The sequence below is a fragment of the Asterias amurensis genome, chromosome 21, assembly GCF_032118995.1.
Source record: "Asterias amurensis chromosome 21, ASM3211899v1".
In the NCBI taxonomy this organism is placed as follows: domain Eukaryota; kingdom Metazoa; phylum Echinodermata; class Asteroidea; order Forcipulatida; family Asteriidae; genus Asterias; species Asterias amurensis.
This window is the reverse complement of record NC_092668.1, coordinates 3,412,593-3,437,122: the sequence shown is the minus strand read 5'-3', so window position 1 is coordinate 3,437,122 and position 24,530 is coordinate 3,412,593. Positions and strand designations below refer to the sequence as shown.

The window sequence follows — 24,530 nt, the reverse complement described above, 5'->3', positions numbered from 1 at the left end:
TGGAAGGGACGCCTTTTCACCCTGACAAAGTCAACCCTTACAAAGTCAACCCTTACAAAGTCACCCCCTTACACAATATTTGCTGAATTATATTTTTTTTTGCTAAACTTATTTTATTGTTTTATTTCATGTTCTTTTGTTCTAAAAAAAAAAAAAAAAAAAAAAAACGTGGATCAAATTAACCAGTGAAATTGGTCAACATTACACAGAGTTGTTATTTTATGCATAAAAGATATGTTTGAATACGTGAGAGTACTAGTTTTTGACAGAATTATCATCAAAGGTGTCAAGTGACTTTAAAATAAACATGATGAAACCATGAGACAGTGTATCCTGTAACATTTACTGAAAGGACCACGATGTGTATGGATGACACATGTTTCATTCAAAACCAAATCCGCCTCATGTCACCACCCAACCCCCCACGATGCACATTACAGCATTCTCCACCTGCGGGTCACCGAAGCGTGGTGGTTCCTTAAGAACAACACAGCGAATCCGCCGCAGTGCGAGAGGCACATGGTTTAGACAGCGAGTATGTCACCGTGTATACCAAATTCGTATAAAAGCTTCCAGCTGGAACAGAACGGGACATAACAGCCATACAGCTACACTTCTCGTGAGACAGCAGTCATAGAAATCTACCACTCTCTGTGTGTGAATTCAAAGATTTAAACCGTAAGTAAATAGCTACTTTACTTGGAATTCTTTTGTGACTTATGTTTATAGGAATGTTCATGAATGTTGCCTGTCCAGTTAAGTGATGAATGAAAACAAAGCCCATGCATGTAGGCCCATTTTTTTTAAAGGTTACACTGCATGCAGGAAAAAGATGCCGCCCCTTTTTCACAAATTAGGACCAATGATTGTGGTATTATTTGTTAGTTATAACATGGAGGTAGAATGGTGAAAAGTTGGTTAATTACTTCGTCTGCGATTATACTTCTTCAATGATTTCAAATACACTAATACACACAACATTCATCTACACTGAGCACCGACCCTAATTGTTTTCAACTATGGTGTTGGCAAGGCTGGTGAGTACGGGAAAGTTTCCGTATGGCGCCACCACTTTTTCATTCGATATGAAATAATATAGTATCTAATTTACCTCAAAGAGATATCCCTTTTTGTAAAAATGAGGGGAAAAGTGGTGGCGCAATACGGAAAGTTATCCGCATGCGTAACAAACAAGTGGAGCCATTATAAATCTTACTACGGTCAAAACGAATAAAAGGTAGAGGATTAGAGTAGGTCTACTACGCGCGATCGTACTTCAATGATACCACACTCAACATACATATGTACATCAACACCGACTTAGTTTGTTTTCAAATTATTTGTAGTACATGGCTGTTGTGAGTATGAAATTGTTGTAGATATTGCATTAATATACAAGTTATTATGTGTCATTATTTGGCTTGTCATCGATGCATAATGGATGAATAAGTACACTTTTGTAATACCTCGAGCACACACACAACAGCAATGGAAGTTAGTGCAGTGTAATATTATACCGTAATACCAAAGAACCCATTTTATAGTGTTGGATTACTGTGCGGTAATACAATGTGAGACCACCATAGGGCATAAACCTAACCGAAGGACATCGAGGAATGCACAAGGCTTGCAAGGTCCTTCGTGTACCACCAAAAGTTGACACCTGTGACATCAATGCATACTGGGATGTCTGTGTAAGACCTTGGATACTAAAAACCTATATCTGTGGTAAAACCATAGACTAGTGGAGCTGCACAAAAAGACAGCATTTGATGCACGACGTATATCAATACCCCCTTTGGAAAAGTTTCCGTATCCTGCCACCAGTTTTTCATTCGTTATGTAGTATCTAATTTACCTTATTAAGATATTCATTTTGGTAAAAGTGGGTGAAAATGTGGTGGACGGAAATCTTCCCCAAAAACTTTTACACGGAGACATTTTCTAGGATTTGGAAAGTGAAAAATGTTTCCTCGAGGTTCGATCTGAGATTCTTAGATCAATATCTTTATAAAAACTTATGTTTTAAGACGCTCTTAAGTTTTGTAGTTGCCTTTGTTTTGATGGTCTGACTCCCCTGCTGTCAATCTTTCAAGACACCGAGAAGTTTTAATTTCTTGGAAGAATTTTAAAAAAAACTTTTCAACATTATCAACATACTTGGAAGTGAAATAATTCTCAAAAATAATGCTCTCTTTCGAAAGCTGCTGTACTTCTAACAATTCAAGTAATTTTTTTAAAGCCATTCATTTAAAGGCAGTGGACACTATTGGTAATTACTCAAAATAATTATTAGCATAGAACCTTTCTTGGTGATGAGTAATGGGGAGAGGTTGATGGTAACATTGTGAGAAACGGCTCCCTCTGAAGTGCAATAGTTTTCGAGAAAGAAGTGATTTTTCACGAATTTGATTTCGAGACCTCAGATTTAGAACATGAGGTCTCGAAATCAACCAGCTAAACGCACACAACTTCGTGTGACAAGGGTGTTTTTTTCTTTCATTAATATCTCGCAACTTCGATGACCGATTGAGCTCAAATTTTAACAGGTTTGTTATTTTATGCATGTATGTTGAGATACACCAACTGTGAAGGCTAGTTTTTGACAATTACCAAAAGTGTCCACTGCCTTTAAGAGTGATTACCAAGTGTAAACCTTCGTTTTAAATGACATCTTAGATTTTTGGCAAATAAAACTGAGCCCCCCCCCCACATTTTTGGCCCCTATAACCACACCTGATAGCAAGCAATCTTCAAGACCTATATCTTTTAATGTAAACAAAAGAAACACAAGAACGCAGGTGAGGTTTGTCACTGTATAGCGAGCTTCTTTCCCAATAAAAGGCAAGATATTTTATGACAGTTCGTGACATACTTGGAATAGTTGACGCACAAGAGCCAGTTCTGTTATCTCCACGCCTCGGTGGTGGTGGCTCGATGTGTTTCGGCTGGTAAGCAATTGGGGTTGCTTTTAAAAAGACCAGTCAGTATAATTATTTTTGTTAGAGTAATGGACACTTGTTGTGATAATCGTAACCCTTTATCCTACATCCTACTGTTTGTGTTGTTTTCCAAGCTAAATAAACACTGATTAAACTTTACTCGTAAGTCCTTGTATTTTAGCTGTTTCCTGGTATCTTTATAGGCACTGAACACCTTTGGTATATAGTTGTCAAAGACCGGTATTCTCACATGCAGGTGTATCCCAACATATGCATAAAATAACAAATCTGTGAAAATTTTGGCTCATTTGGTCATCGAAGTTGCAAGAGAATAATATAGAATGCGGAAAAAAACCTTAATGCACAATTGAATTGTGTGCTTTAAAAGGCTTCAGCCGTCGATTTCATCAAACTCAACCTAACTTAGGATTGATCTTAGGACTTGGGACGAGTTAAGTTCCCTATCTGAAGACGTAGGACGCATTGAACCCATTCTTAGTTAGAATTCGAGATAGGATAAATCCTAGTGTTTCGTGAAATCGGCCGCTGGTCTGCTGAAGTATTTTATTGTTTGAGTGAGAAAGTACCTTTCTCAATAACTACGTTACTTCAGAGGGAGCCGTTTCTAACAATGTTGTAGTATACTATCACCACCAGTTAGTTTTTATGCAAACACAGCAATATAATATTGAGTAATTACCAACAGTTTCCATTGCCGTTAAAGGAACAGGTTGCCTTGGATCGGACGAGTTGGTCTGTAAAAAGCGTTTGAAAACGTTTATTATGAAATATATATGGTTAGAAAGATGTTTTAAAAGTAGAATATAATGATCCACACAAGTATCACTAAAAATTGCACGGTTTACTTTTTACGTCGCGAATTATCACGGTCAGCCATTTATGGGAGTCAAAATTTTGACTCCCATAAATGGCCAGCCGTGTTATTGGACGAGGTAAAAAGAAAGCCACACAATTTCGAGGCATATTTGTGTAGATCATTGTATTCTACGTTTACATCATCTTTCCAACCATATGCATTTTATAAAAACGGTTACAAACGCTTTTAATAGACCAACTCGACCGATCCAAGGCAACGTGTTCCTTTAAAACTTAGTTTAGTTTCATCGTGCAGATGTCGTTTATAATGCGGCAATGACAACCCTCGAAACCAAACTACGTGCATGATTCTGGGCAGACAAGGGCCGACTGACACAAGTTTCATGACCTAAAAGTGCGTTGTGGTGCGGCTTGGTTTAAAGGTAAAGAACATGACACTTGGTATTCACTCAAAATAAAATAAAAACTGACTTGGTAGCGAGCAATGGAGAGCTGTTGATAGTATAACAACGCCCCCTCTCATGTAACGTAGTTTTTGAGAAAGACGTATAATTTCTCACGCAAATAATACACGACTTCAGCCCTGAAAGTCGTTTATTATGCCTGATGAAAACGCACAAGTTTGTGAACAACAAATGTGTTGTTTTCTAATTTTCTTTCATTATTCTCCTGAGACTTCGATGAGCAATAATTGAGTCAAACTTTTCACAGGTTTATTATTTTATGCATATGTTGTGATACCCCAAATTAGAATACATGGTCTTTGACAAAAAGTTGTTCAGTGATTCACAAAGTGGCGCTCAAAATCCTCAAAACCTACGTGCAGATTCCGAGCAGACCAGCTGACTGGTGTAAGTTTCATGACACATGAAGTGGGTGGGTGGGAGACATAGTTTAATTGTTTAACTGCCAGAAACTGTGAGGGGTCCACATGTGTCCTTGTTTCTTCCTCCATGGTGTTACAAAAGCGTTTCACCATGACGATAAGAGATACCGCCAAAAATTACTGAATTTTGTTTGGCAGACTTGTGCAACTTCACTTACGATTCAAATTATGGCTAATACGGGTTCCGCGAATTGTAGCCTTTTTGTCTGTGATGATTTCCCCATGATTTCCCAAAAGCCTTTCACCATGACGATAAGAGATGCCGCCAAAAATTACTGGATTTTGTTTGGCAGACTTGTGCAACTTCACTTATGATTCAAATTATGGCTAATATGGGTTCTGCGAATTGCCGCCTTTTTGTCTGTGATGATTTCCCATCGAGCACAGACAGTTTAAGGGAGGGTAAACGTTTGATAAAATACTATTAAAGTTAAAGGCAGTGGACACTATTGGTAATTACTCAAATAATTATTAGCACGAAACCTGTCTTGGTAACGAGTAATGGGGAGAGGTTGGTAGTGTAAAACATTGTGAGAAACGGCTCCCTCTGAAGTGGAGTAGTTTTGGAGAAAGAAGTAATTTTCCACGAATTTGATTTTGAGACCTCAAGTTTAGAACTTGAGGTATCGAAATCAAGCATCTGAAAGCACACAACTCCGTGTGACAAGGGTGTTTTTTCTTCCATTGTTGTCTCGCAACTTCGACGACCGATTGAGCAAAAATGGTCACAGGTATGTTATTTTTTGCATATTTTGATATACACCAAGTGAGAACACTAGCCTTTGACAATTACCAATAGTGACCACTGTCTTTAAGGGGTGGTGGCGTTTGATAAAATAATCTTAAAGTTAATGACAATGAAAACAATTTTCTTCAGGAGTCTACAAAGCAGCCTGCGAATGTTGAGAAAACATGTCACTTCCAACCATGTGGTTCGCAAAAAGACACCAGTAGTAATGCCCCAAAATTTGAACCTGACGTGCGTTACTGTCAGTATTAACTTGTCTCGCGTTTTTTGTATTTCTATATTGATTTTCGGCGATATCTCCAAATGGCGACCTTTCGAAAACAATGTGTTCACTTACTCATTTTGTTGTATCTAGATAGGTAGTATAATGGATCTACAGTGTACGAAATGTTCAAACAATTCCAAAAACCTAAGGTATAAATACTTTAAGGTATATTTAAAGGTAACAGCCTACTTTGTAGGTGCCATTCATGTCCGTTTGTATTGTACATAATGTATTATATACAGGCCTATGGTATCTCCGTTTCCATTGACCTTGCCGATCTTTTATTTCCGCCCGTGGAAAAACTTCTGACTTAAGCAAAGTATTACAATGACGTATTTTTTATCCTTACCAGTCCTGTGAGACTCATTCACCGGGAGAACGATAATTGTAGTTGAGCACACTTGAACTTTAAAAAAAAGTTTCGAAACCACTTTACGGCATTTAATTGGTTTGCGGTAACGCCGTGTGTGTATCTATTTGCCATGTGGAGTTTGTTCCATAGAGAACTGTTTTCTCTATTACTACTATACAACAGCGGAGTAGATTTTCTGAATTTGGGAGACTTCTAAGTTCTGAAAAGAACTGTCGTGCCTTTTAATTACTACCTGTGCGGAGTTAGAAAACCAGTCGGGACTACTCAAAAGGCACTGATACCATTGGCAATTACTCAAAATAGTTGTTATAGCATAAAATCAAACGATAAATGGAGAGCTGGTCATAGTACAAACTGTTGTGACAAACGACTCCCTCTGAAGTAACTTGGTCTTTAAGAAAGAGGTAATTTCTCACTCAAAATAATAAAAGATTTCAGCTGAAGACCTTTATTACTCATCTGAAAGCACACAAACTTGTACTACAAGGGTGTTTTTATTTCATCATTCTCATATGCATATTCGATGACTAATTGAGCAAACATTTCCACGGGTTTATTATTTTATGCAATGTTGGGAAACACAAGGTGAGAATGCTGGTTTTTGACTAGCACCAAAGGTGTCCAGGGGTCGATTTCACAAAGAGTTAGGACTAGTCCTAACTTAGGACTAGTCCTAGGAGATATACATATTGCATGGATAGTCCTAAGTTAGGACGAGTAACTGGTCCGAACTCGAGATAAGACTAGTCCTAACTCTTTGTGAAATCCACCCCAGTGTCTTCAAACTTTTATTGGATTTTTGTTATCTCCACGGTTGTTCTCATTATATCAGGAAACTGTTAAAAGAAAGCGGATCTATAAACCATGGTCATCGTCACAGCGGCGGCAACGGCCGCAATGGCCGGAGCAACAGTGTTGTCCGGAACAACCCTTGCTCTCGTCTTCAGCACAATCTGTCTGATTGCTGTGGTCATCTCGATGACCCATCAGCATCCGCATCATCGGCACCATCATCATCACAGGAGACTCCCTAACTTTCCAGGAGGACCCCACAGGGTACCTCTCCTTGGAAACATCCCAAGTAAGTTCAACCGTCGAGTTCACCAAACTCTTTCTAAAATCCTTTACCACGCTGTCACCATCTTGATCATGTTCCCTGTTTCCATATACATGTTACAGTAATGAATGCTAACATTCATTGCGCAAACATGGCACCAGGCTATTATTTCGTCCAGCCTTAGGCCGTGTCCGAAACGACGACTTCGGCTACAGCTATGTCTAGATCAGCGCGTCTACCAGTGTTGAAGAATAGGCAGACGCGCGCGATCTAGCTGTAGCTGTAGCCGAAGTCGCCGTTTCGGACACGGCCTTTAGTTTGGTTACAATGGAGTAAAATCAAGATGGCAACACCGTGCTAAAGGTCTATAATACCCCAATCACACCGAACTCGTTCCTACTACGTTTTGAAAAATGTAGTCTTGGTGCAAGGCGTTGCTATTTACATTATCACTCAACTATCGCGATCTCCAGCTAGCTCCTACTCGCCGCGCACATAACTATCGTCTTGCAGCAAGACTACATTTTTCAGAAAGGAACTCGTTGCCTTGGATCGGGCGAGTTGGTCTTTTAAGGGCAAGTATGCCTCGACATTGGACGGTTTTCTGTTTTGCGTGAACTTACAAGGTCGGCCATTTTTTGTGGAGTCAAAATTTTGACTCGGGGAATGAAATAATTGTGGGTTGAACAAAGAACAAATTTACTAAAGGGGGGACATGAACCATGACATTTGTTGAGAAAAGAGCCCGAACTTTATTGGAATTGTGGATAACTACTGAGGCAATAGTTCAACCAGTATAATACGGTCATTCAACCTTTTCCAAATTGCTTTTTGATTATAGAAAATAAATCTAACTTCACTTGGAGGTATATGGTCATACATAGTTGTGATCAACGTATAAATGGTGATTTACAAATAAACCTAAAAATAAGATACAATAAAAGGTCATTCTGTACAAATTTCTGCTGAAATTGTCGCAGCATTTTCACACAATTCATGCATGAATCGTGTTTAGATTCAAAAGTTTTTGGGTGAAAAAATTTCCGAACAAAATAGTTGACAATATCAACAGCTGCTGTACTTTGTTATGGTCATTAAGAAAGTTTTTATGGTAATTAATTATTGGAGTATTTACGAATCTATGACCCTACCTTTTAAACTTTAAAACTTTTAAACTCTAAAATTATACTTCTACAGATTCCTTTAGTTTCCCCCTCCAATGTACAGTGTATATATATTGTTCAACTTGTCTAGTTCTTCACTTTTATTACGGCGTCTTGCACGGCACATCATACCAGTTTAGCTTTTACCAGCTGTAAAGGGATTACTTCATCAAGTATCAAGACAGTATCAAGAGTGTTGTATTATATTTTGCACATATCAACATCTTCATTCATTCAACTTTTTGTTTTGCGTCGACAGTTTTGGCCAGCACCGACACACCTTACGTAACATGTACAGAGCTAGCCAAGAAGCATGGTGAAATCTACTCATTGAAGCTTGGTGATGAATGGTTTCTAGTCCTGAACTCAACAGAGACAATCAGAGAAGCCTTCTTGGATTTTAGCGAGGAGTTTGCCGGCAGGCCTAGTCTCTACTCAAGTAAGTTTTTAAAAGCATTTTAGATCTTTTCAAGTGAGTTTAGGCACAGGGGCCGATTTTCACAAAGCAATAAAACTAATCCCATAGTGATTTCTTGTATTGTGACATCACACTTTACTTGGCAACTACGATTGATTTGCAGTTATAAGTTCAATCTTAGCTCTTTGTGAAATCGGCCCCGGACACTTTTGATAATTGTCAAAGACAAGTATTCTCACTTGACGTGTCCCAACATAATATGCCTAAACAAAAACAAAAACAAACCTGTGAACATTTTGGCTCAATTTGTCAACAGAATAATGAGGGGAAAACATCCCTTTTGCATATAATATTGTGTGGTTTCAGAGGCCTTTAAAGTGGTTCAAGCCTGAGGTCTTTACATTCGAGTGAGAAATAACCTCTATCTCCAAAACTACGTTTACCACTTCAGAGGGAGCCGTTTTATCACAATGTTTTTTACCATCAACAGCTCTTCATTACTCGTTACCAAGTAACTTTTTATGCTGATAATTATTTTGAGTAAAATTACCAAAAGTGTACAGCCTTTGAAGGTATTATACTTGATTTCTAGAGCAGATGTTGTTCTAAATGTTGTCATCAACCGATAGGCGTACATTAATTCAAGAGAGTTTTCCGTATTCTAGCTCTATTGAAATTGTTTTCCGCATTTTACAGTGTATTATCCAGCTCACAAAATTAGTCGAGGTCTCTTAGACAGTGTTAATGTTTTGTGTCATTAACCATATATGAAATCAAGTGAGATTTCCGCATTCATAGCTCTATTCAACTTTCAATGAGTTTCCGCACTCCTTTTATTAAAAGGTATTATCCATGATTTGTAGAGCTTACCAAAATAAAGGCAGTCTCGCAGACAGTGTTTTTCTTTTTTGTGTCATCAAACCATATACATGTAGGCCCAATCATGAAATAGTAAGCGAGGGATATTTTGGTGTGAAACCGTTGTGTGAGCCAAGAGAAAACGGTTAAACCATGCACGCAAGCTTAGCAAATTGTTCTTAACTTTGGTTGTAAGATACAACCAATAAAGTTGGGAACCAAATTGAACTATTGCGTTTTTTTTGTAAGGTTTCGAATACAGTTTTCTTGAAACAAAATTAGTTTTGTACGGTTTTTTTTTTGCAAGGTTTCCAATACAATTTTCTCGAACCAAAAATAATGAGCTATTTCGTGTTTTTGTCAGGTTTCAAAAACAGTTTTCTTGAATATGACTTCATATCAGAGGAGAATATTTCACAGACAATGATGTTTTTTGTTGTTATTTATTTACCATGTATTTAAATACGAAAAAGATTCGCATCAAAAGATGCGGAATGTCCGGGTTGACCTTTCCAAAACACTTTCCATGCGAATCAAGACATTTCCTTTGTCGAGCATTTCAACAAATGGAAAGTTTATGGGGAGGCCATGGTTGTTAATTTCCTGTAGATTACGTTTTGTCTAATCAAGCACCTCTATCCACTCAAGGTTTAAGTGCACTTTACACTATTGACAAACTCTAAAGAATTGTTAAAGCATAACAACTTACTTTGGTAACTCCTCTGAAGTAAAGTAGTTTTTGCGAAAGAGGTAATTTCTCACTCAAATAATAAAATACTTCAGTTGAAGCCTTTTTAGGCCCTCGTCAACTGAAATCACAAAGTGTTGTGCAACAAGGTTATTTTTTTTTCTTTCATTATTATATACTCGTGCAACTTCGTAGACCAATGAGCCTAAAAGCCCGGTCACAAGGGCCCCGATAACGATTGAAAACGATAACGATAAAAATGCACACTCGCGATTGGTTGAATTGCTCCAAGCAGAATACGCCCACGCTCACTCATCGTTATCGTTTTCGTTCTCGTTATCGGGGCCTGTGTGACCGGGCCTAAAGGTTTACAGGTTTGTTATTTTATGCATTTATGTTGGGATGTATACCAAGTGGGAAATTTGACGATTACCAAAGGTGTCCAGTGCCTTTACATCTATCTAGGGTGGAAATGACCCTTTGTCTGTTGTTTAAACTGCGACGTATTGGATTAAGTTTATAGTCTTTTATGTCACTGTAGTATGTCACCCAGTAGTGTTGTGGAATGTCACCCATTGTTGAGATTGACAATCTGAGGAAGTAGTTGTTGATACAGGAACAGCTCATGCAGTTTTTATATTGATTTTTTAAAGGCACTGGACACCTATGGTAATTATCAAAGACCAGTCTTCCAACTTGATGTACAGTATCTCAACATAATACCATAATGCATACAACAACAAACCTGTAAAAATTGACTCGAAATTGCAAAAAATTATGAAATAATAACACCCTGTTTGCACAAACTCGTTTCAGATGCCTAAAATGGCTTAGGCCTAAAGTATTTTATTGTTTGAGTGAGAAGTTACCTATTTCTCAAAAAACAAATAACTTCAGATGAAGCCGTTTCTCACTTTGTTTTATACTATCAACAGCCCCTAATTGCTCGTTACCAAGTAAGATTTTATGCTAACAAGTATTTTGAGTAATTCAAATAGTGTTCAGTGTGTGCTACCACTACCTCCATATTACAGTCCCACGATGGTTTACTGAACGACTACCGATTAGAGATTTCAGATTTCAATTTACATTGATTTAAATTAAGGGTCTATTCAGGAACTTGTCACATTTTGTTATTTTATGCGTATGTTGGGATACACCAAGTGAGAACACTCGGTGGTCTTTGACAATACTGTATTACCGGTGCCTTGTCCAGCACCTTGTGTCCACAAGGCCGTGTTCGTTCAAAAGTGGACATGCTATTAAAGGCAGTGGACGACACTTATTGTAATTACTCAAAATAATTATTAGCATAAAACCTTTCTTGGTGACGAGTAATGGGGAGCGGTTGATGGTATAAAACATTGTGCGAAACGGCTTCCTCTGAAGTGCCATAGTTTTGGGGAAAGAAGTATTTTTCCACGAATTTGATTTCGAGACCTCAGATTTAGAACTTGAGGTCTCGAAATCAACCATCTAAACGCACGCAACTTCATGTGACAAGGTTTTTTTCTTTCATTGTTATCTCGCAAGTTCGAGGACCGATTGAGCTTAAATTTTCACAGGTTTGTTATTTTATGCATATGTTGAGATCATGGTTGAGATACACCAACTGTGAGAGCAAGTTTTCAATGTTGACCTTTAGCACCACAAAAGACGAATGTTCTGAGACATGGGACGTTGGTTTCTGCGCCGTGTGAAAGGTCCTGTTTGAGTTTGACCAACTTCCTTGGTCAAGACAACTGCCACCGGAGAGACCAAGGACCCTAGTATGACTTTGTCGTGTGAAAATGGCTTTTGACAATACTGTATTACAAACATTGTCCAGCACCTTGTGTCCACAAGGCCGTGTTCGTTCAAAAGTGGATATGCTATTAAAATAAAAACTTCCAAAATCACACCAACGAATAGTATTGGTGTCAAGGTTAAAGGATGTGTTGTGTGCCATCTTAACAAAGGTGTTCAGGCTTTTACCACGATGGTTGTGTTGGCTTTGATTGAAAATGGGCACACACAGTAAGATCTATTCAAACGATTCCTTTTACACTACAGTCATCGCTCTCCGCATAACAAACAACGGTCAAAAATGAGTAAACATAAGTCAAGAAATGGCCACCACCGCTTCGTCATCAATAACAAATGTCTACTATTTACATAAATTAGTCACTTATGAGTGTACATATCAATGTGGGAATCTTTATTGCAGGTTTTACCGACCGATTTCAACAAGAATTCACCCATTTTAACACCTTGTTCGTTCAATTGCGTTTCAAAATGAACGCTCCGTTGAATCAGCATTCACAGTCAAAAGGAATAATTAAATTTCACCAGTTTGGCATTCATTTGTCACATAAGATCATTCTGTTTCATTAAGCCCGCAAGATTTATTAGTTTTCGGTAAGACCAGCAGCTGCGGCAAGAGGGGTCGATTTCACAAAGAGGTAGGACTAGTCCTAACTTAGGACTTAGGACTAGTCCTAGGAGATAAACAAAACGTGTGCCCAGTCCTTAGTTAGGACAAATAACTCGTCTTAACTCGAGATAGACTATACTTAAAGGCAGTGGACACTATTACACTATTGGTAAAAAAAAACCTTTCTTGGTGACGAGTAATGGGGAGAGGTTGATGGTATAACACATTGTGAAGTGCTATATTTTTCGAGAAAGAAGTAAATTTCCACGAATTTGATTTCGAGACCTCAGATTTAGAACTTGAGGTCCGAAATGAACCATCTAAACGCACACAACATTCGTGTGACAAGGGTGTTTTCTTCTTTCCCTATTATCTCGCAACTTTGATGACAGATTGAGCTCAAATTTTCACAGGTTTGTTATTTTGTGCATATGTTGAGATACACGAACTTTGGAGGCTAGTCTTTGACAGTTACCAATAGTGTCTACTGCCTTTAACTCTTTGTGAAATCCACGTCAACTATTCAATTTCATCAAACTGGTAGCGTCAGTCTTTTTCTACAGATTTGTTTCCATGGTGACTGTGCCATCAGAGTCTTTGACCTGACCTGGTTCCTCCTATATCAGGGTTGTTGAAAATGAAACTACGCTGGGTCGGGGGGGGGGGGGGGCGTGGGGCAAGCTTATTTTCACCCATACGCAAGAGCGCACATGTATTTACGGAACGAGCGGTGTTCTGGAAGTAATGAGAAACTGGTGTTTCGGGAACCATAAAGACTGTTACCAACGGTTGGTTTATGGCGAACTTGCATAAACAAAATGGCGGACCTAACATGAATAAATGTTTTTTTTTTCACCACCAGCTGAGACGCTCACTGATAATTACAAAGACATTTCCTTCTCCGATTACTCACCGGAGTGGGTTCATCATCGAAAATTCTTCTCCTCGTCTTTAAGGTGAGAACAAAGACAGTCTCAGACTATCAAGAAACATTTTAGTTATCGTTCTAAATTCAGTTTTATTTAAGTTTGTTTGAAAGTGGTCGCCGTGGTCCAGTGGTTAGACTGCAGGACTTGCAATCACGAGTGTATGGATTCGAATCCTACCAATAAAGACAATTCAATATTAGACTGAAAGAAACACAAGTTATCATTCTTAACTAAGTTTTATTCTGTTATTTTTTGAAAGTGGTCACCTAGGTCCAGTGGTTAGACTGAAGTACTTGCAATCCAGAATTTAAGGGTTCGAATCATACCAATAAAGACATTATCCTCAGATAACAAGAAACATTTTAATTATCATTTTTAAATCCAGTTTTATATGTATATTTTTAAAGTGGTCACCTTGGTTCGGTGGTAAGACTGCAGTGGGGTGGATTTCACAAAGGTAGTCCTATTCTTAGGACTAGTCCTAGGCAATGCTAAGAGATAGGACCAGTCCTAAGTTAGGATGAGTTACTGGTCCTAACTTAGGACCAGTCCTATCCCTTAGAATTGCCTAGGACTAGTCCTAAGTTAGGACTACCTTTGTGAAATCCACCCCAGGACTTGCAATAACGAGTGTAGGGGTTCGAATCCTACTAGTAAAGACAATATTCTACTCGGCACATAAAAAACATAGTTATAGTTATCGTTTCAAATTGTTATTCTTGTTCTTTTGAAAGTACCATTAGTTTGATTTGAGTCATCTCGAGTAGCTTATTTGCATTATAGACATAAATGTCTAGTTGAAATCAGAGTTGATAAGTTGACTTCAACTTATCTGGTTCCTTTTTCTTCTCATGACGTTTAGGAGTTTTACAGGAGGCAATAGACTTGAAGCCATCGCACACGAACGTCTCGGTGAACTGGAGAAATATCTAGATGCGCGAATTGGCCAGGAGGTCTACGCAACCGCAGTAATTGATATCGCCATACTCGGTATCCTCACCCATATATCATTCGGTTACGAGTGAGTTGAACCTTCGAGTATTTTTCTTAATCAGTTGTTATTAAAGACACTTGACACTATTGGTAATTACTCAAAATAATTGTTGGCATAAAAACTGTACTTACTTGGAGAGCTGTTGATAGTATAAAACATTGTGAGAAACGGCCCCCTCTAAAGAAACGTAGTTTTCGAGAAAGAAGTAATTTTCCACGAATTTGATTTCGAGACCTCAAGTTTAGAATTTGAGGTCTCGAAATCAAGCATCTGAAAGCACACAACTTCGTGTGACAAGGGTGTTTTTTCTTCCATTATTATCTCGCAACTTCGACGACCGATTGAGTTCAAATTTTCACAAGTTCTTTGTTCACCTTTGAGGTCTGCTGTTCTCTTAATCGGTAATTCTTAAACACTAAGTTCTGCTTCTTTTGAGTGTCATCGACTACGTTTGAAATGCTTGGCAATGATTGGGCACATCTCACAACATTCTCGTTTGCTGCCATCATGGCCCATTTTTATAGAGCTAATTAAGCAGAAAATACTGCTTAAAAATCTCTGTTTAGCAATAGTGAGTAGGATGCCAGTCACAAATTGTACATGTGACTTGGTATTTTGGCTGGTAACCTTATTCTGGTAAGCTTATTTTGTGCTTAAGCAGCTCTATAAAATTGGGCCCAGATCTTCCAGGCAGCACTGCCCCTTAAGTTCTATATTTAGAAAGGAATAACATGAAAATAACAGGTGTTAGTTGTCAGATGAAAAGGATGTTTTATTCTAGCTCATTTCTTTAATGGAGCCTTCACATCATCACACATAACCAGCATGCCTGGAATTACAAAGAGGTCATGTCCTCCGTTGCCCTGCTCTTTGCCTTGGTGCCTACTCAGAAGTTTCCCATTTCACAAAGAAGACTTTCAGATTTTCCAATAACATAAGGGTTTAGAGAACTTTATGCAGATTTATTAACTTTCACTTAAACATTTTCATCCAATCAGAAATGACGACATACACGAGCAGATGATGAGATTGATTCCTGGTGATGTAGCGATGCTTGTGATTGGTAAACGCATGGCTGTGGATGTATTTGCCTTCATGAAACACGTCTCAAGAAAAGAGAAGAAATTCATCAAGGCAGTCAGTGCCCAGTTCAATGGCCTCATTAATGCAGAGGTGCAACGTCATAAGGAGACCTTCGACCCAAGTAAGTATAATCTGAAGACACGAAGACTATAATCTGGCGTGTCACGGCCTAGCTTTTAAGAGTACCAGATTGAAGCTCTGATGTTTCTGATCAGCAGAGTGTGGATTCGAGTCCCTGTCTGTCAAGACATTTGTGTCCTTAAGCAAGACATTTAAAACCATGATTGCTTCGTAAAGTTGGGAAGGTAGTGCTGCCAGCTCTACCAGCCAGGCTTCTGATGGATGATACCCAAGCCTACATTCGTATATGGACTGTGAATGGGGAACACTGTTTCAGCCCCAGGAGTAGGTGACATTGGCCCCTGAAAAAATAGGTGATTGTGGCCCACACCTTAAATTGGCAGGCCCTGTGTGCCAGGCGACTTGCATGTAAAAAAGACGTAAGGTCTTTGTCAACGAGGCAACTTTAACAGGCAACTTGGAGGCAACCAAGTTGCAGGACCACTTTGGTAGCACATGAGTAATTTTTCAGACAACGTCTCACGATCCCCGAGGAAAATCATGTGAACAATCGAATGTGAATGGATTTAGCTCGGTGGAAAGGCCCATGTCACAAGGGACAATTTACAGGCAACCAGTTTCTGAAATTATGTTTTGATAGTTTTGCTCATTTTATATCTCAGTACTATGTTGATAAAATCCAATCTATAGGTTCTATATAACACACCTGTATTCTATAGAAGCAACAAAATAGTGATCGATCTTTAACAACCTCGTACCCTTGATTGATTACAGTGAACATCCGAGACATGATAGATGAGCTGATAAAGTCACAGAAAGAAGCGAAGGATAGCGGCGAGAGCGATCTGGACTTCTTCTCGGATTCGCACATGGCTCAGACCATTGCAAACGTCCTCGTTGGAGGTAGGTATAAATATACAGGCCTTAGTTTTCGTTCTTGAAGGGGCACTGTGCTGCTTCGTTTTTTTGAAAGGGTAAGGGCACTAAGGCATTTCCGTCTAGGTAAAGGGCAACATATGAGTAAATAAACAGGCCTTGAAGGGGCACTGTGTTGCTTCGTTTTTGAAAGGGCAAGGGCACCAAGGCATTTTCTTCTTGGTAAAGGGCACCCTTGAGTTAAATTGTAAATTTCTACCAGAGCATTTCAAGGGGATTAAGGCAATGGACGGGGGCATAGAGGCAATCGCCTTCGTTGCCTCTGTGAAATATCAGGCCAGCAGCTGATTTTACGAAACGCTAGGATTAATCCTACTGCGAGTTAGGATGAGTAACTAGTCCTAACATAGGATGGTTTTAATGCGTCTTAAACGTCTCTGGATACGGACAAAACTCTTCTAAGTCCTAAGATAGGAAGAGTTTTGTGAAATCGACGGATGGGCACAGCAGATTTTCTTCTGATAAGGGACACTTCTATGAGGAAATCTTGTATTGAAACTTTGCAAAGGGGCACCACATCAATCGCACGGGGCACCACGGCAGTTACTGTGGCTGCTGTGGGTTGTTTTGAGGCCTGTATATAGGTCAATAACCGGAGAGTACATGCTGGCTCAGCAATGATAAAGCAAAAGTTTGTTCCTGTGTTTATTTATAAACGAGTGGTATCATATGACCGGAAAGTGTCAAGGACCTATGGAAGAGGTTTGGTGTGGTCGGAATCCGCTGCAGATATTCCTTTTCCTTTGAAAGATATTTGGCCTTTAAGAATGACCATGACAAAAATACCCAACTTGGCATCACCAATAATCATTCTATTCATGAAACGGTTTTCCAATAGAAATTAACATGGGGTCTAGGTTATATGTTAATAACTAGTTCTTATAATATTTTTCGTATTTTAAAATAACTGTATCAATGCGTTTTCCATTATTACCTTGTGGTCACTGGGCTTATAACAATCCATTAAATCGTTCACAGCTCCCTGAGGAGTACACAGCTCTGTGCTGCCGAGGCGATCTTAAGGGTTTTGCGTACACAATATCCACCTCTACACTCGCAGGTACCCATTTTATACCCGAGTGTCATGACTGGCAATCGAACCCACACTCCGATAACTTAACACCATAACTTGAATTCGAGTGACACCTTATCCATTTTTACCCTATCAACATTCTTTCTAAAGACTGGGTGTGACAGACGCCATTTTAACGTCAGTATTATTTTTTACCCACAGGCGGCATTGGAACCTCTCATTCAAGCTACTGGGCAATGGCTTGCATGGTTGAAAACCCCCATCTTCAAGAGAAGGTAGCTGACGTCGTCGAGGGCGCTGTTGGCCATCACCGTATGCCATCGCTGAGCGACAGGAGCGCCTTGAAATACGTCGAGGCCGTTGCCATGGAGGCACTGAGATTCGCATCTGCTGCTCCCATTGGTGTTCCAAGGAAGGCAACCTGTGACGTCAATTTCCGTAAGTACTTCCTGTTGGGGTCATGCATGGAGGAAGGAAATGGCACCATCATGCAACGTCCAGTTTTCAAGAACGGACATGGTTGCAAAGTTCATGAAACCTTTCTTAAGCCCTTTTTTTGAGAAATGGTGGACACTATAGAAATACACTTTTTGGTATAGGTACATATCCATGTATTCAGAGAAATTTACCCAAACCACATAGTGTTTTAGTATTGTCATAACAATTTCAAAATGGCTATTTTAGACATTTCTTTAGTGCAACGTCACAGCCCGAGTTTTTTTTTTTACAACCGCGGTTGCAAAACAATGGAAAGCCGTTACGGCAAAACACGAACGGATGGCTACTGTTTGTAACAATATTTTTTTACACAGCTTTGTTGAAATCAAAGCAACCAATCAAGGCAAATATTTTGTTTAGTTGGCAGTTAGCAGAAAGTGTTGAAATGGTTCATAGCGTCAGTTAAATACCACTGTTGAATGTAATACTAAAATAATATTCAGCCACCATCCATGCCAACCATTGAGAATAGTTTATCAACGTTGGAAAGGTTTATAATGCCCAACAGTTTCAGAACTGGCAATCCATTTTAACATACATCCGGTTCTTATAATTATCAGGGGAAGGGAACAGAAAACTATTTACCCCCTCTGTCGATAGAGAAAGGTTTGTGGTTCATACTGGAACCCAGAAGTCCTGCCGCTAAGACCTTTTTGAAAACGAACGTGTATAGACTATGTGACTTCTGACGTCACTTGAAAACCATAACATGATTCGCGCGCATACCGCCGGGCAAAACCTTTGTGTTTTGGCAGCCGGGCCAGCAATAGAAAGTGTATGCAATCTTACCATGACTACGGGTCTTTTTGCCCGGGGCGTAACATGACGTACATGGTGTTTTGTCAATAGAGGGCGGTTTGAATGTAAACATAGGTCGTCTATATTCCGGACTTGTTTTCTCAACAAACTTTCTAATTGTTGTTTATAGGTGGTTACAAGATTCCTGTGGGAACGCCAGTGTTGTACAACATGTATGCTGTCCATTTCGACGAGAAGAACTTTGAGGAACCCTATAAGTTCAAACCAGGTGAGAACCCGTGAGAAAGGTTGACGGCCATTAGGGCAGGCTGGTCGAAACGTCGGTACACATTCAGAACACACTCCTGGAAGGTTCATTAATTTCATTCATTCATACATTCATTCATATTGGTTTGATTGAAAATACCAAACCTAAGACGAAAAATATTCAGTTAGAGGTAGATTGTTTCATATAATATGATGCCAGTAAACTGAAATAGAAGAATAAATAACAAGAACTACATAGAACAATCTACACACCATTAGATAGTATACAAATATTGACTGCTTTGGTTAAAACTGCGACTCCCGAGGTGGTCCCCGGAGCGTACTATTTTCACGAGGCGCAATGGAACGGTCCGGGGATCACCGAGGGAGTCGGAGTTTTAACCATAGCTCGAGTTAAAGGAGTCGGTATTTGTTTTATAACACCCCAACAGACTATCTATCATCTTTGTACACTGATTAGGTTCTGAAGGGGTGTTATAATCCAAAACATACACTACCGGTGTTACCGCAAACTGAATCTATTAAATTTGACGTTTTAATCAGTATCTTGAGATCATCTTCATCATTGTTGTTTAATGTTCAACTTGTTTATTTTCCAGAGCGTTTCATCAAGGAAGATGGCAACATCAAACACTCTCAGAGTTTCATGCCTTTCGGCATTGGCCACCGTCAATGCCTTGGTAAGACACAGGGCGAAACCATTATGTATCTTGTCTACGCTTGGCTCTTCCAGAGGTACATCTTCACCAAAGTACCGGAGAATGAACACCAGTCGCTCCTCGTTCAGAATCCAGAGATACAGGCTGCGCGCTCTCCTAAACCATTCAAAGTCATTGTGCACAAGCGATATTAGTGTCATTTTTGTAAATCCTCAATTAGTGTGTGGCCCGATGACACGCTGGCAGTATTTGAGTATTATTTCACTGTCTTTAAGTAAAAGGTACACGCTGCTACGCGTGTTTGAGTAAATCCTGCTTGGGGAAACGCGGGAGTTTTTTTATATAAAATGTCTTTGTCGATAGTCCACTTGACTGAGTTAGAACGCTTGGTGAGACTTTGGGAAGTTTATTATACTGACGGTGCTAGACAATAAATATATTGAAGATTGTTTCTTCAGGTAGGAGATTATATTATTTTTGTTTAATACAAATCTTGACATGTCATGAATATTTATATCGTAAATAATGGAGATTTTGTTAACTAGTTCCATGAGTAGGATTTGAAACTGTGCACGGTTTAAGTGTAATTAGTAACTGTTTGCGGTAACATTGTGGTTTGCTGTTGAGTTGCCAACCACCGGTTCTTTTCATAACCAACACTATTTCAAAAGTACGGAGCTCCTGAAGTGCATCCGGATATAATTATGTCAGGATATCAATATGTCGGATGGCACTTCCAGAGGTCCGTACAATAAATAATTTCACACGTACAAAAAAATAATTTCACATGGTGCTACTGATGGCATTTCCAGAGGTCCGTACAAAAAAATTAAATGGTGCTACCGCAAACTTTACCTAAGCTTAGATATCCATGGATTTGTGTAGATGATTTAGAGTATGTTACATTTGATCGTTAGGTGAATCTGAATAAGTCATTTGTCGATTGCAGTGTGATTTTTTCAAGAAAGTTAGAAGAGACTTAAGAGGAGTTAAAGTTTTAAGAGGAGACGGGTAGTTTACGGCAGTTGAGAACCCCGGTTGTTGCAGTGTATATTGACAATTGAGTCATTTATTTATGTGTTAATAATAGTAATTTATAAGTAGAATAAAACAGAAAGATTAGTTCTCAAAGAATGTAATATATTAGCAAAGTAGATTTACTAATGGTTTTTACCCCAAACCAATTTGATACCTATTAATGCATGCACTCACACAAGTAGTAACTATTTTAAACTTATCTAAACGTAGCATAGCTCAAACAACATTTATTTATTTTTTCAATCGGACACAAATCTGCAAAAAATTTCAAAATTGACACCATGGGTGTTAATATTACACTTAAATTTCTCAAGATGCCTCGGTGTTCAATTCAATTTAATCAACATTCATTCCCATTTTGGTCAAAAAATTTAGTACAATAATTTGATGATTCAGAGACAGTCAAGTCAGAGCAGATCAACAAAAAAGTAACTGAAAATGAAATTAAAAAAATATATATTTAACAGGAACGGAACAAACCAAGAACAAAGCCAGAAAGGCTTGTTTAAACCAAAACCCTAAAGTCTATGGTGTTAGTTTTGATTTTGTCTTGTGTATTACACCCATGTGTAAATTTTAGTCCAGTTTTGCAGGACGGTTTTGTTAACTAAGATATCTTGTGTAGTAGTGTACATAGGCGCCATAGTGAGCTGTAATAAATTAAATCTCATATTGATCAGGTATTTTTGTGTGTGAAAACTATTTTAATAGTTAAAACAAACGGTCGCAATGAGCAACGTAAAAGCAAAACTTACTTTGGTGACATGCAGATTAGACAATGTTAAACAAAAATTGTAAAAATTTGACCCACCTTAAATTTGGATTTTTGAATGGCTTCATGGTATAACTTATATCTGGAAACAAATCATTGCCACAAGCGCGTAAACTAGATAAACTAAGTAGTTTAATCGGGAATGAATTATTGCTGGGTATGAATGTTACTAAAGATATACATCGAAATCCAATACTTACAGAATGAAGTTTTCTTTTTCTTCGTTTTTTTTTCTTCTTCCTTTTTGGGGGGTTTCTGTTTTACTTTGTCTAAACGATTATGACTATATGAAAATACGTACAGTGTCGCCTTCAATCAGTCAATCAGATTATGTAGTCTAAAGTTTCCGGATCAAAGACAATGTCAATTGGAAGTTATCAGATAAATAATGAGAACAAAAAAGCATGGCAGTTCATAAAACTGTGGAGGGACCCATAGTAACTTAAGGCCAGTATGGTTTCGGGTCACTGGCTAATATTTCTAATAACCAATCATGAGCCGACAATCATTTTTTAGGCAGTGTGGAAGAAGACAGGGTAGAAAAAAAATCAATTTTTATGGAAGGCGCAGCCCTCAACCAGCTCACAATATATATATTTTCTTTTTTGTTATGCAAGTCGCCTGACACACAAGGCCTGAAGGCCACTTCAAGGTGTGGGCTACAATTATTTTTTCCAGAGGCTATTGTCACCTACTCCTAGGGCTGGAACAAGGTTACCCCTTTCACAGTCCATATACGAATGTAGGCTTGGGTATCATCAATTCGAAGCCTGGCCGGTAGAGCAGAAAGCACTACCTCCCCATCAAAAATTACTGTCTTGTTTTTGGAGTGGTGTACTGTAGAATGTATTAGAATGTTTTGTTCGGTGTTCTTTTTTTTTAACTCGCATGATGACCTCGAGAGGGTGCCTACTTTTGTTGGAAAATCCAACGGCATTCGCGGAATTTTCGTGTCAAAGGAAAATAAAGTGATTGTCACAGGACGTCACCTTTACCTGTGTTCGTTGATCCACACATGTAAGCTCACCTTGCATAGCTTACAATGTGCATTTAAAGGCACTGGACACTGTTAGTAATTACTCAAATTGTTAGCAAATTCAATACTGACTTGTAACCGAGCAATGCAGAGCTGTTGATAGTATAAAACAGTCTGAAAAACAGCTCGCTCTGATAAGTAAAGCAGTTTTTGAGACAGAAGTAAACTCTCACTCAAATAACAAAATACTTAAGTGTTTTTTCTTTTCTTTTTCAAACATTTCGTCATCAACAACGAAGGTCGAGAGCGAACATCCTGTCAAATCCCAATTGTTCATTAGATTATTATAAACAATCAATGATAGTATGGGTCGGGAAGCAACTGTTCTACAATGTAAGAAAGATCTTAGAGGCAGTGGACACTATTGGTAATTACTCAAAATAGTTATTGGCATAAAACCTTACTTGGAAACGAGTAATGGGGAGAGTTTGATGGTATAAAACATTGTGCGAAATGGTTCCCTCTGAAGTGTTGTAGTTTTCGAGAAAGAAGTAATTTTCCACGAATTTGATTTCGAAACCTCAAGTTTAGAATTTGAGGTCTCGAAATCAAGCATCAGAAAGCACACAACTTCGTGTGACAAGGGCGTTTTTTTCTTTCATTATTATCTCGCAACTTCGACGACCGATTGAGCTCAAATTTTCACAGGTTGGTTATTTTATGCATATGTTGAGAGACATCAAGTGAGAAGGCTAGTCTTTGACAATTACCAATAGTGTCCACTGCCTTTAAAGGGCGGGTATCCTTTGGAATTTATTCAAAAATGTAAATACCATAACAATTATAACTTGGTAAGGAGCGCGGCAGCTGTTCGCTATGCTTAACTCGGAGAAGGAGTGTGAACAAGTCCCTCAAAACAATGTGATTTTTAGATGGCAGGTTTCAACAATAAATGTCACTCCGAGAAAAGTTTCTGCATGAAAGGTTTCTGAAATCGTGTATTCAAATTCTGGAGTATTATTCCGTGATGATATGACGGCAATTATCTCAAAACGCTTCAAAGTTTTTAATAATATTTATTCGGGCAATCACATTTACAAGCACATGTACATACATTAAAAATATTTAAGAAAGCAAAGTGAAACAACAGTGGGGTGCCCAGGAGAGCATAAAAGTAAAAAAATAACTGTCGCCAAAAGGCGTATATCTCCTTAAACCCTGGCATATAAAAACAACACAGACTACAAATCACTAAACGATTTAAAAAGGCAAACAAGCATAGACATACACAGATAAACACACATAGAATGATATACGTTAAAAAAGCAGCAAGTAAATGAACTTGGATTTTAGTGAATATCTACATTTGTATAGGGCTAAACAATCGAGCGATTTCAAATACCAAAGGTGTGCCTATTATACGTTGCTTTAAAAGGGTGCGTTCGTTTAGCTTCCCTGGGTAGACCCCGGTGTGTGGCGGTTTTTTCTTCCCCGGGACAACCGTGGGTAATTATCTGCACACGTCCGTCCTGAACAAAAAAAAAGTCACACACCGGCGTCGACCTGTGGGGAAGCTATAACGAACTCGCACACAGAGGCATGCACTAGTATGTTTTCTACGTTCCTTTCTCCATAGCATGGAGCGTATAGGGAAAGCTGGTCCTTTCTTTATAGCTGGAGGTTTAAAGTTCTGGAATTTTAAGTTCCTTTTTTAACTTGGCTCTACCAGGAAACACACTTCATTGTTATTGTTAAACAACTATAAACAACAGTCCGTAAGAGTTGAAACTCCTCTGAAGCATTACGCGTCAATAACAAGCCATTCAACTGTTATTAGTCTGGTTTCACAGCGGCTAC

The 24,530-nt window shown here is 38.7% G+C and overlaps 1 protein-coding gene across 1 annotated transcript; it reads left to right on the top strand.

Moving 5' to 3' along the window:
• Positions 1-521: 521 nt before the first annotated feature.
• Positions 522-21,608, top strand: LOC139952874 (steroid 17-alpha-hydroxylase/17,20 lyase-like). Its single transcript, XM_071952146.1, has 10 exons — positions 522-678; positions 6,884-7,132; positions 8,531-8,710; positions 13,511-13,604; positions 14,440-14,598; positions 15,570-15,775; positions 16,510-16,638; positions 17,906-18,142; positions 19,131-19,229; positions 19,828-21,608. The coding sequence occupies exons 2-10, from the start codon at positions 6,916-6,918 to the stop codon at positions 20,079-20,081; spliced, it is 1,575 nt and encodes a 524-aa protein (XP_071808247.1). The 5' UTR covers positions 522-678; positions 6,884-6,915; the 3' UTR covers positions 20,082-21,608.
• Positions 21,609-24,530: the final 2,922 nt, after the last annotated feature.

Bases quoted from the DNA above. Each gene is read 5' to 3' on its own strand.
- LOC139952874 (XM_071952146.1), top strand. From the start codon at position 6,916: ATGGTCATCGTCACAGCGGCGGCAACGGCCGCAATGGCCGGAGCAACA. The intron at 14,599-15,569 runs GTGAGTTGAACC...TCATCCAATCAG, and splicing joins CATATATCATTCGGTTACGA to AAATGACGACATACACGAGC. The intron at 18,143-19,130 runs GTAAGTACTTCC...TGTTGTTTATAG, and splicing joins AACCTGTGACGTCAATTTCC to GTGGTTACAAGATTCCTGTG.